At 35.7% G+C, this 12,600-nt stretch overlaps 1 protein-coding gene across 1 annotated transcript; it reads left to right on the top strand.

The window, feature by feature from the left end:
* The first annotated feature begins 2,912 nt into the window (after positions 1-2,912).
* On the top strand, positions 2,913-4,476 carry LOC127841520 (uncharacterized). The gene is made up of 2 exons (XM_052370400.1): positions 2,913-3,044; positions 4,103-4,476. The coding sequence occupies exons 1-2, from the start codon at positions 2,927-2,929 to the stop codon at positions 4,405-4,407; spliced, it is 423 nt and encodes a 140-aa protein (XP_052226360.1). The 5' UTR covers positions 2,913-2,926; the 3' UTR covers positions 4,408-4,476.
* The last annotated feature ends 8,124 nt before the right edge of the window (positions 4,477-12,600 follow it).

Below are 12,600 nucleotides of genomic sequence, written 5' to 3'. Positions count from 1 at the left end.
TATGGACATGACAGTCACTTAGGTTATGGACGTTAAAGTCACACGTCACACCTGCGTTATGGACATGACAGTTACCCAGTTTAATAAAATTAAAGTCACACAATTAATGGACATAATAGTCACTTAGGTTATGGACGTTAAAGTCACACACGTTATGGACATGGCAGTTTAATAAAATTAAAGTCACACAATTTATGGACATGACAGTCACACAACTTACGGACATTACAGTGAGACAACTTACGGTCATTACAGTTACTTAGATTATAAACATTAAAGTCACACAATTTATGGACATGACAGTCACTTAGGTTATGGACATTAAAGTCACACAAATTATGGACATGCCAGTTACATATTTTAATAAAATTTAAGTCCCACAATTTATGGACATGACAGCCACTTAGGTTATGGACAATTAAGTCACACAACTTACGGACATTACAGTGACACAACTTACGGTCATTACAGTAACTTAGATTATTAACATTAAAGTCACACAATTTATGGACATGACAGTCACATAGTTTATGGACAATTAAGTCACACAACTTATGGACATTACAGTGACACAACTTACGGTCATTACAGTTACTTAGATTTTTAACATTAAAGTCACACAATTTATGGACATGACAGTCACTTAGGTGATGGACTTACAAGTCACACAAATTATGGACATGCCAGTTACATAGTTTAATAAAGTTAAAGTCACACAATTTATGGACATGACAGCCACTTAGGTTATGGACAATTAAGTCACACAACTTACGGACATTACAGTCACACAAGTTAGGGACATGTCAGTTACTTAGTTTATTAATATTAAAGTTACACAATTTATGGACACGACAGTCACTTAGGTTATGGATGTTAAAGTCACACAAGTTATGGACATGACAGTTTCATAGTTTAAAAATTAAAGTCACGCAATTTATAGACATGACAGTCACTTATGTTATGGACAAATAAGTCACACAACTTATGGACATGACAGTCACACAAGTTATGGACATTCCAGTTAATTAGATTATTAATATTAAAGTCACGCAATTTATGGACATGACAGTCACTTATGTTATGGACAATTAAGTCACACAACTTACGGACATGACAGTCACACAAGTTATGGACATGACAGTTACTTAGATTATTGACATTAAAGTCTCACAATTTATGGACTTGGCAGTCACTAAGGTTATGGACAGTTAAGTCACACAAATTTTGGACATTATAGTCACTCAAGTTATGGACATGACAGTTGCTAGATTGTTATTAAAGACACATTAGCAATAGGGATAAAAAATACACTAGTGATGTAGTTCATATACACAAATCATGCCTATTAATGACACAAAAAGTCATATAATCAAATATAAAAACAAATTCATTTCAGTGGCTTTACAGAAACAACCAAAGAACTTGGAGGCCTTCTTAAATGATGGAGAGTTTGCACTGAAGGAGGGGTTCTTAAAGGTATAAAAACATAAACTTTTGTTGATACATTAATATTTCTGTTACTTGCCTTTTAAATATGTTCAGTTTTACAAACTGACTAAAATAAATGGAAAATCCACAACATTTACTGCAAAGTAACACGTTTTTAAACTATTCATTTTTCTTTGATTTCAATTCAAAATGTGTGTACAAACATATTAACAATTTTGGCTTTACCTATACACATAATGTTTGTGTATGTGATTATTTTCACCTTTTTGATTTTATAATTCATAAGTCTGCACATCATTGACCGAAACGCTGGCATTTTATTATTTTTTGTTAATGATTTTATCCCTTCAAATCAGGATGTAGGTCAAGATACATCACCCACAGCCAGTAAATAGGTGTGCTCATCATCTGGTCAAGATACATCGCCCACAGCTGGTCAAGAGGTGTGCTCATCAGGAGGTCAAGATTCATCACCCACAGCCAGTCAAGAGGTTCGGTCTTCAGCATGTAAAGAAACATCACCCACAGTCAGTCAAGAGGTTTGGCCATCAGAACGTCAATATACATTACCCACAGCCAGTCAAGAGGTTTGCTCATCGGCAGGTCAAGATACATCACCCACAGCTAGTCAAGAGGTTTGGCCATCAGCACATAAAGATACATCCCCTACAGCCAGTCAAGAGGTTTGCTCATCAAACGTCAAGATACATCACACACAGTCAGTCAGGAGGTGAACCTTAGGAAACAACTGCAACATTGAGCCAGGTAAAGATTATATCTCGTACTTTGTGGGTTTGGAACTCATTTAAATTTAACAGTGGATTATTATGCTCGGATCGAAGGATCTGGGGTATATTGTTTTTCGCCTGTCTGTCTGTCATTCTGTTGAAAACTTTAACCTTGGTTAAACTTTTGCAATAATGAATAACTTTTGTAATATTGAAGATAACAACTTGATCAAATATATGGCTTCAAAGGGTCGTTGAAACTTTAACCTTGGTCATATCTTTTGAAATATTGAAGATGGCAACTTGATATTTGGCATGCATGTAAATCTCATAGAGCTGCACATTTTGAGTGATGAAAGGTCAAGGTCATCCTTCCAGGTCAAATGTCAAATATATGGCCTCAAAGGGACGCAATAGGGGTCATTGTGTTTCTGACAAACACATCTTTTGTTTATTTTATTTTTTAAGCACAATACACAATTTCTTAGACTTATGAATGCAGGAACTTTTCTTTTAAGCCAGAATGACTTTTCACCTTCCCATATTAAATTAATTACACAATAACAAGCCTTCCTATCAGCCCAAAAAGTAATGAGAACCAAAGTGCAGTTCATTAAACAATGATTGATGATTGCAATTTCTGATCATAATATTATTTTCAGGTGATAAACTTGAAACCAAACAAGCTACAATGGTTGTGTAGCCACCTGGGTCATACACCGAGAGTGCGCTTGGACCACTACAGGCAAATGTCTGGCTTCATTGAAAGAGTCAAAATCAGCAAAGTATTGCTGATGCAAGACATGGACCTTACAGAAAAGTTTGTAGGAAAGAGCCTTGATGAAATTGGGAGCATTCCTTTTGAAGGTATTTTTGATGATTTTTAGCTCTGCTGTTTTCGGAGAAAACCCGAGTTATTGTCACAGCCAGCTCGTTGTTCGGCGTCTGCTGTCTACCGTCCACCTGGTGCTAAAACCTTGACAATTTGCTCTATTATCAAAGTGCTTCCACCTACAACTTTAAAACTTCATATTTAGATGCATCTTGCTGAGTTTTACATGCCACACCCATTTTTGGGTCACAAGGTCAAAGGTCAAGGTCACTGTGACCTTCAAAAAAATTAATATCTGACAAGCTTTCATTTATTCAATACTGCATCCGCAGCCGAGCGTTGGCACCCGTTATGCGGTGATCTTGTTTTAATCAATTATAATTAAATTAGATTCAGTGTTCTAATGGTATAAAAATTATAAACTAAAAGCACATTTAACTATTTAATATAATGATTGAATAATAAAAGTTTTGTAAGTACCAGATTTAGCAGTTAAATGCAAAATGTTAATGTTGTTCTAGGACAACACATGTATGTGTATATTTTTCTTGCATTAATGTCTTATATCTAATATATATATATATATTTTCTTAGCACTGATTTCGACTATTTGTTGATGATTAAGTGATTTGATATTGGTCTCGACTGTTATTTTTCCGAGGGCAGTCGTACTCGCCCAAGGCAGAGGGCCAATAAGACTGACCCGAGGACAAATTACAGGGCCAATATCAAACACTTACTTATTAATGATGTTATTTAAATATCTACATGTATGTATAACATTTCACATTTACTTTCTTATTTAATACTAGAATAGATTCAGACTGACTTAAAACAAAAAGGCATTTCCCGGAGTTTCTTGCTGAAATCTATATTATTGTTTGGACCTACCTTATCAGCCAATCAAATTATTAAATTTGCAGGCTGTATATCTATATCCCTTTTCAAACCATAGTGGCCCTGCTATAATGTAGACTGTTGTTTTATTGTACATGGCAGATGCTTGATTATGAAATTGATGAAAATCTGATAAATATGTAGGTGCATTTACTGTTAACAGTACACATTGTAAACAGTTGATGAATATTTTCAGACATTTTAACATCTGGTCCAGAGACATGTGGTAATGAAAATAGAGCAGAAAGTCAAGCAGAAGTCGATGCTGAGCACACAAGTCTTGAATGTCAAGCAGAAGTCGATGCTGAGCACACAAGTCTTGAATGTCAAGCAGAAGTCGATGCTGAGCACACAAGTCTTGAATGTCAAGCAGAAGTCGATGCTGAGCACACAAGTCTTGAATGTCAAGCAGAAGTCGATGCTGAGCACACAAGTCTTGAATGTCAAGCAGAAGTCGATGCAGAGCACACAAGTCTTGATGCCCCAGATGGATATGGGTAAGTTAAATTAAAAAACATTGAAACAATGTACTTTAATATCCCCATTGGAGATCAATGTTTTTTAGCTGAGTTGCGCTTTCCAGTGTTTTTACTTTTCTTACTTTTTCGAATGGCTTTCTAAGATCTCAGTACTACTTTTCAGCGCACCTGATTACAAAATGCTCATTGTGAGCATAGAGAAAACTCATTTTCTGATAGAGCAAGAACTAGGGCTTAGATATTTGATGTGAATCTTGTCTATTAGACAATAGGTTGCGTTTTGGTCATGTTTTGGAAATTTATGCTGAACAAGCTCATCTGAGAAGACCAAAATAGCAGAATCCTCGGTGTCCTTTTGATTTAATTATCGCAACTGTAGTGTGTGTTGTCAGAAATAAGGACTATACATTTTGTAATAAGTTTTGAATTAGTGTTGCTTGCTTCTATTTGAATAATATTCTTTGTAACTTTTTCAGAAGCATGGACGAAGATGACCACACTATATCAAATGGGGATGAAGAGGAATTTGAGGGAAAGGGAAAAAGGAAGCCCCCCCAAAAAGGCTGCAAACGTCAGAAATTCACAGAGGTAGAAACGGAGGAAATAAAAACTTACTTTAGTGAATATCTAAAAAGTGGAATTTGTCCGCGGAAACAGCAGGTTGAAGATGCCAAACAGAAAAGTCGTAAGAAAACTGGGCAAATATGGAAAAGGTCAAACGACAAGATAATTAAGAAAATTAGTGCAATGAATCATAAGAAAAAATAAAAACATGTTTACTACCGGTACTCGGATGGAACATTATAAGAATACCTTCGAGGGACATTGAAAAGTTCATGCAACAGTGACTTGGCAAATATGGGTGATGTTTGTATGCAAGTGGTAATTTTTGTGTGTGCATTTTATTTGTTGAATTGAAACTTTACTATGTATATGTCTAAAGGTGGAAAAGAATCTGGTATATTATCAAACGTTAAAAATGCTAATACAAAAGCTTAGATACAATATTTTCCTTTTTGCTTCATCAATGCTTTTGGAATGTACCTTATTTATTTTCTTATATACCTGATTTCAGTTTACAAATAATATAAGTAAAGTTTAAGGTATATAATAAAAACACATGTTATGAACATAAGGTCACAAATGAATTCTAGAAGCAAGCTCTATTTGTAACTACTTAGGAAGCAACATTTTTCCAAATAGATTCTTTTTTCTCCTGTGGTTTTTCTTAGATTCACAACTTTTGTTATTTAAAAAAAAAGAGATTGTGTGTCCTTTCCAAAAGTTGCTTATAATATGTAACTTAAGCTGCCATATGTATGGTCCAAACTTGAAGAAAATGTATTGGCAAGACCAATATGGAATCTGGGCCATGTGGGTCCAAAAGCTAGAATGTGTGCAAAAATTTACAAAAATAATTGTAAATATGCTTGAAGACACATTTTTGATCCATTTTTTTTTCAAGATAATATCAAGTTTGACAAATCTTGAGGAAACTTTGTAAGAGTTGTCTAGACATTTTTAGTTTGAAATTGTTAGTTCAAAATACATATAAACACACCCTAAGCATGTTTTTTTGTTATACAGTTACTGGTTTGTAATATTTTGGACGAGGCAGTTGAATAAAACACTGACAATTAGTATTTTCTGATGGTAATGTTTACCAGTATGATTGGAATGATTTTTGTCATGCCGCTGGGATTGAGCTCAATATAGTTGCCACAATTGCACTTGCGTGTCTGTATGTACGTTGGTTTAGGTTTTGGGTCAGGATTGCTTGTCCAGGCTGTATCCCCCTTATGCATTGAAACTTTGTTTTTAAATAACTGGCATAATTGTTAAACACCATGAGCCGGTGTGCAACACGAAAGATCCAGGTCTCTAGCTCAAAGGTCAAGGTCACACTTCAAAAATCGTCAAATATAGATACGTTGTATGGGTTGTGCGAGTTTGACAGTCCCACTACACAAAAAAAACACACATGTCCAACACACGGGTGTACGTTAATGCGGCGATTAGAAAGCCTGGTGTTCATTGGCTCGTCGTTTTCATAAACAGGCTTCTGATTGCCTCAGATATAGTCGCTCAAGTCGATATAAGAGTTCAAAGGTCAAAAATTAGCATTATACACCTTGTCCGGTCTGTATCTCCCTTATGCATTGACACTTTTTTTTAAATAACTTGGCATAATTGTTCAACACCATGAGCCGGTGTGCAACACGAAAGATCCAGGTCTCTAGCTCAAAGGTCAAGGTCACACTTCAAATATCGTCAAATATAAATCTGTTGTATGGGTTCTGCGAGTTTGAAAGTCCCACTACAAAAAAAGCCACATGTCCAACACGCGGGTGTACACGCATGCGTCGATTAGAAAGCTTGGTGTTCATTGGCTCGTCGTTTTCATAAACAGGCTTCTGATTGCCTCAGATATAGTCGCTCAAGTCGATATAAGAGTTCAAAGGTCAAAAATTAACATTATACACCTTGTCCGGTCTGTATCTCCCTTATGCACTGACACTTTTTAAAAAATAACTTTGCATAATTGTTAAACACCATGAGCCGGTGTGCATCACGAAAGATCCAGGTCTCTAGCTCAAAGGTCAAGGTCACACTTCAAATATCGTCAAATATAAATCCGTTGCATGGGTTCTGCGAGTTTGACAGTCCCACTACACAAAAAAGCCACATGGTCCAACACGCGGGTGTACATGCATGTGTCTGTTAGAAAGCCTGGTGTTCATTGGCTCGTCGTTTTCATAAACAGGCTTCTGATTGCCTCAGATATAGTCGCTCAAGTCGATATACGAGTTCAAAGGTCAAAAATTAGCATTATACACCTTGTCCAGTCTGTATCTCCCTAATGCATTGACTCTTTTTTTAAACAAATATTTCTTGTTGGTTTTTGTCAGTTTTTTTTAATTATTAATTGTGTCTGTGTGCAAACAGGATACCAACTTTGCTTTATTGACACTGGGCTCGACAGGCATCTAGTTCTGAAGTTCATGTCACGTGTGTGTATAGGTAAATGGAGATATATTTTATACATATTAACTGTCTATACATGTTGTAGATAGGATTTATACCGAGTCTGTAGAAGAATACGACATTCAATTTCAATATTTGTTTGACTTTCCCTAGGTGTCGTTAAGCTCAACTTTTCAAAGAAAATGAGAGCTATTGTACCCACCGCGGCATTGGCTGTGGTTAATTTTTTTTATAAATCACAAATAACTTTGAGAAAATGTTATTTGTATTTGTCAATGTTAGTTTTTCATTACAAAAGCTTAAATTACAAAATTTCAATGTACTGAAAAGTAAGTGTAATCTGAGATTATACTCTGTAATAACTTGAACATATTGAAAATTAACATGTGATCTGAGCAAATATGTGACAAGTATTCAGAAAAGTTGTCCAGCGCTGTCCTCTGGCAGCCCTCGTTTTTAATTGTTTTATTTTGTTCCATTTTGTTCTACTGCAGTAAAATCTATTTGCAAACATAGTTAAATCTGATATTTACTAATCTTTACACTCTTCCTACAGAGATGGATATTTTAGTTTAAGAATAAGGTCATATTTTTTTTTCAGTAACAATTTCATTATATCTTCCTTTGATGACCCACAATAATTGATATTAGGTTCATATTAGTGACATCCCACAACCATTTTGTTAATCTTATGCTATTAAAGTTTGTCCAGTATGCCTGCATTTTGTCATTTACTGGTTTGCAACATTGTTTTGAATAGACCAATGATGCACATTACTTTTGAGCATTTATCTTGCAGGCAAAATATCCACTATATGTCTTTACATACACCTCTGAAAAATAAAAAATGTGTAGTTTTAAGTCATGTTGTGTAAATGTACCTGAATGTATGTTGAATTGGTGGGTAACCATGGTCTTGGTGTGTGATGCTTTACCGGGTATGTGGTTTTGTATGGCTGAAGTGAGAAAGAAAAGAAATTACATTATAAAATGTTGCCATTTTTACTGTGTGAATCCAGTTAGTTGTGGTTAAGCGCAATTTGATGCACAATGCGGATCATTTCATTTATAATATTTTTGAACATTATAAAGGAAATTTATGTCAATATTCCTTTTGCTTAAGTTTTGGGAAAAGTGATTACAATGGTTGCAATTTTCTACATTCAAAGAATAGGTGTTGTATTGTTTGTTTAGAGCACTAGCATAGATTGCAAATACTTGATTGTATTAGTTTACATTTATAAAAGTAGGCATTCGTGACAGTTATTTGATACAATATGTTTTTATTAAACATTTCTAACATATGTGTCATTTGTTGGTACATGTATTTGTGTTAAATACATAGTTTTCCAGTGGAGTTATAACTCTTTATTTGACATAATATGATCCCACAATTTATTTGGGTGAAAAGACACGCAGTGATATAGACACTGAAGTCTGAAAAACACACAATGTATCATTCGTTAGAAACAAAAATGAAAAGACCCACAATACGATTTTGATAGTCCCACAAATTATTAGACACACAATGTATCATTCGTCAGCCCGTCCGTCTTTCCGTCACACTTTGCATTTAGGTTTCGAAAAATGCTCATAACTTCTATGTCCCTTGCGATGTAACCTTCATATTTGGTATGCATGTGTATATGGACAAGGCCTTTCCATACGCACACAAATTTTGACCCCTTGACGTTGAACTTAGGGTCTGCGTTTAGGTATCGAAATCTGTGTTTAGGTTTCGAAAAATGCTCATAACTTCTATGTCCCTTGAGATAGAACCTTCTTATTTGGTATGCATGTGTATATGGACAAGGCCTTTCCAAACGCATAAACATTTTGATCCCTGTGACCTTGACCTTGAACTTAGGGTCCGTGTTTAGGTTTCGAAAAAGCTCATAACTTCTATCAAGCGTTTATATGGGGCATAAGCCATCCTATGGTGACAGCTCTTATTCATTGAAGTATTGAGATAGGTCCCTTCACCTTTAAAAAGAAAAATAGATAAGCGGTCTGCACCCGCAAGGGGGTGCTCTTGTTCAAATTATGCCCCTAGGGTCAAATTTGACCCTGCCCCGGGGGTCACACAAATGAACATATGCTTAAATAAGGCCTATTTTGTGCAAACTTTAAAAATCTTCTTGTTCATAATTATAGAGCCTAGGGCTACTCAATTTGGTATGTAGTGACATCTAATAGTCCTCTACCAAATTTGTTCAAATTATTCCCCTGAACTCAAATTTGACCCTACCGCGGGGGTCACAAAACTGAACATATGCTTATATAAAGCCTCTTTTGTGCAAACTTTAAAAATCTACCTGTCCATACATGTAACCATTGGGCCTAGGGCTACCAAATTTGGTATGTAGTGACATGTTATAGTTCTCTACCAAGTTTGTTCAAATTGTGCCCCTGGGGCCAAATTTATCCCTTGAAGGCTCCCATTAAAAATGCTCACCCTTCCAACTTTAAGCGCCCAGTGGGACGAGGGATAGAAAGAGAAAGTCACATGCTTGAGTACATTTCAACCCATGCGCATTGCACGCTTTTTTCGCATAAAAAAACAGTGGAGCGATACAGGGCCATCATGGCCCTCTTGTTTTAGCTTGATTGCATTTAAAGTATTACTTATTTGAAACGCTCTCAAGTCCGTTTCCTGGGCCTAAAACCAGTACTTTGTGCCTTTGGGGAGTTCTAAAGAACACTCCCACAGTGGGGATTGAACTCTTGACAGTCGCTAGGCAGACACCATATCCATTACACCATGGCGAAAACAATTACTTTTGTAGTCGATGACAATTTTAGTTGATTTATTTTATGCTTTTATTGACTTCATTATTGTGTGTTTCAGATGTAAAGCTAACTGGGAGAAAATCATCGGCCAAAGCGCCTGAATCTTCAGAGTTTCAACCAGGTATGTGTATACAGAAGTAATTGAATCCTATAAATTGTACCTCATACATTAGTATTATAGACATGGCGAAAGCCCGTCGGCCCGTCGAACATTACCGCAGAACAATTAAAAAGGCAGACGGTGAAATGCAAGATCGTTGAACTTACTGTCCGGTAATTTTTGTTTTAAAAAATTGTAACCCACTTGCAGTTTTCCAACAAGATTATTTCGTGGTTACTAGAATATGATATTTCAGAATATAAAAAGATTATTTTCGCAGAATTTTGTCAGCAGTACATTACATTATCAATAAATCCCGAGCATTATTCTAAACTCCAATAATTTTGCATGGTTGCGAAAGTAGTCGGACATTTACGATTTTTCGTTCCGTTGCATGCATGTCACAAATATTTCAAAATGGCGGACAACAAAAAGAAATTACAGGGAAAATGACAATTTAAAATCAAATTATGGATGGACATCAATTAATAAGCATGGATTAATGAAAAGAGTTTGTCATTGAATGATGGACAATACATTTATGATACAATTAACCAAGGGTCATTAGACATTTATGAATGTCACAGAATTAGTGTTTATAATTTGGAGTTCATTCTACTCGTGAAAAGATTATTGTGCAGAAATGGAAACAGACAAACATGATTAAATTTATATGTATGTTTCTGTGTATAATCTGATTCATGTGCATATTCTGCTTTATTATACACCCACAAAAGAAGTTTAGCAGGGTATTAGGAGTGAACTTGTCTGTCGGTCAGTTCGTATTAAGTGTGTCTGCTCTCTAATTCAAGTTGTTTTCATGCGATCTTCACCAAACTTGGTCAGATATTGCATCTAGATGATGTCTAGGTCAATTTCAAATATGGGTCATGCCAGGTCAAAAGCTAGGTCACGGGATCTCTTAGTGCGTTTTAAACATTGAGCATGGTGTCCGCTCTCTAATTCAAGTAGTTTTCATCCGATCGTCTCCAAACATGGTCAGAAGTTGTATCTAGATGATGTCTACGCCAAGTTTGAACAGGGGCAATGTTGGGCCAAAAACTAGGTCACGGGGTCACTTAGTGGGTTTTTTAACATTCAGCATGGTGTCCGCTCTCTTATTCAAGTAGTTTTCAACCGATCTTCACCACACTTAGTCAGAAGTTCTATCTAGATGATGTGTAGGTCAAGTTCGAACATGGGCCATGCCGGGTCAAAAACTAGGTCAAGAGGTCACTTAGTGCATTTTAAACATTGAGCATGGTGTCCACTGTTTTTTGTGAAGACAACATGCAAAATATTCTGTGTCAATGCGGCATGTGGGGATACACTACGCGACCCGTGATTTTTGCCTAATTCGCGGAGTCAAGGCGGACAGTTTGCTTGTTGAGTGGAAAATCACCGCAAATTCACGTGATTAGTCACTCCGCTGTGGCGCGAGAGCAAGATAATCTTCGCGCTGATTCCCCTCAATTTTGTGGTGATTCGCTGTGATTCGCCGTGATTGCAGTGGATATTGGAGACATTGATGATTCACCAATTCATGCATATAAGCCTATTTGTATCGATAAATGTATACATAACGCTTTTCTAATGTTCACAATTATCCAATCATCCAACATAATTACAACATCACTTAGGAAAAAGTAATCTTAAACATTTATGTCGGTAAATATGTTTGAGAATTTCATTAACACAACCATATGACTACGCCATTTTTCAGAAGTGTAAAGAGTACAGTGCATAATGTGGGACACAGCTTTCATTAGACGAGCGAATTTAAATATAGATTGAATGCAACGTTTTATTGCGTCATACACCTTCATGTAAAAAACGTTATCCTCCTGGAAATCGTGCTATTAATGCATAATATTATCAAAACATTTTTTCGAAACGTAAAGCGTTGTAACAAATTAATATTTAATTCAAAACAAATAAACCATTAGTATAAATGTTCCGTTGAATTCCCAAATGAGAATAATAATTTATAATCCGAAACACACTTCCGATGTTTTAATGTTAATACCACGTTTACAAAATTAATGCTTCCAATATAGTCATCATGTATATTTCCCGACAAAAGAGCGCGAAAATTATGCGGCAATGTAAAAGGTCAAGGTATATGAGCGTGCGAGTATTGATTTTTTATACAAACTGTGTAGCACAAAGAACATTGAATTCTGTTGATTTCGGTTAAATGTTTCTTTGGTATTTTTAACACAATTATATCGCCAACAATTTGATATTCCTTCTAAATTCATTTCAAATCAAACACGCCGTATCCTTATTGTTACTGATAGAAATAAAACAGAATACCTTGACTTATATAGTTTTTTGTTG

This window comes from Dreissena polymorpha, chromosome 8 (assembly GCF_020536995.1).
Source record: "Dreissena polymorpha isolate Duluth1 chromosome 8, UMN_Dpol_1.0, whole genome shotgun sequence".
Taxonomy (NCBI): domain Eukaryota; kingdom Metazoa; phylum Mollusca; class Bivalvia; order Myida; family Dreissenidae; genus Dreissena; species Dreissena polymorpha.
Note: the sequence above shows the minus strand (reverse complement) of the source record. Positions and strands in the feature narration are given on the sequence as shown.

Excerpts from the sequence above, each read along its gene's own strand:
- LOC127841520 (XM_052370400.1), top strand. The coding sequence starts at position 2,927 with ATGTCTGGCTTCATTGAAAGAGTCAAAATCAGCAAAGTATTGCTGATG. Across the intron at positions 3,045-4,102 it reads TGGGAGCATTCCTTTTGAAG|ACATTTTAACATCTGGTCCA; the intron begins GTATTTTTGATG and ends GAATATTTTCAG.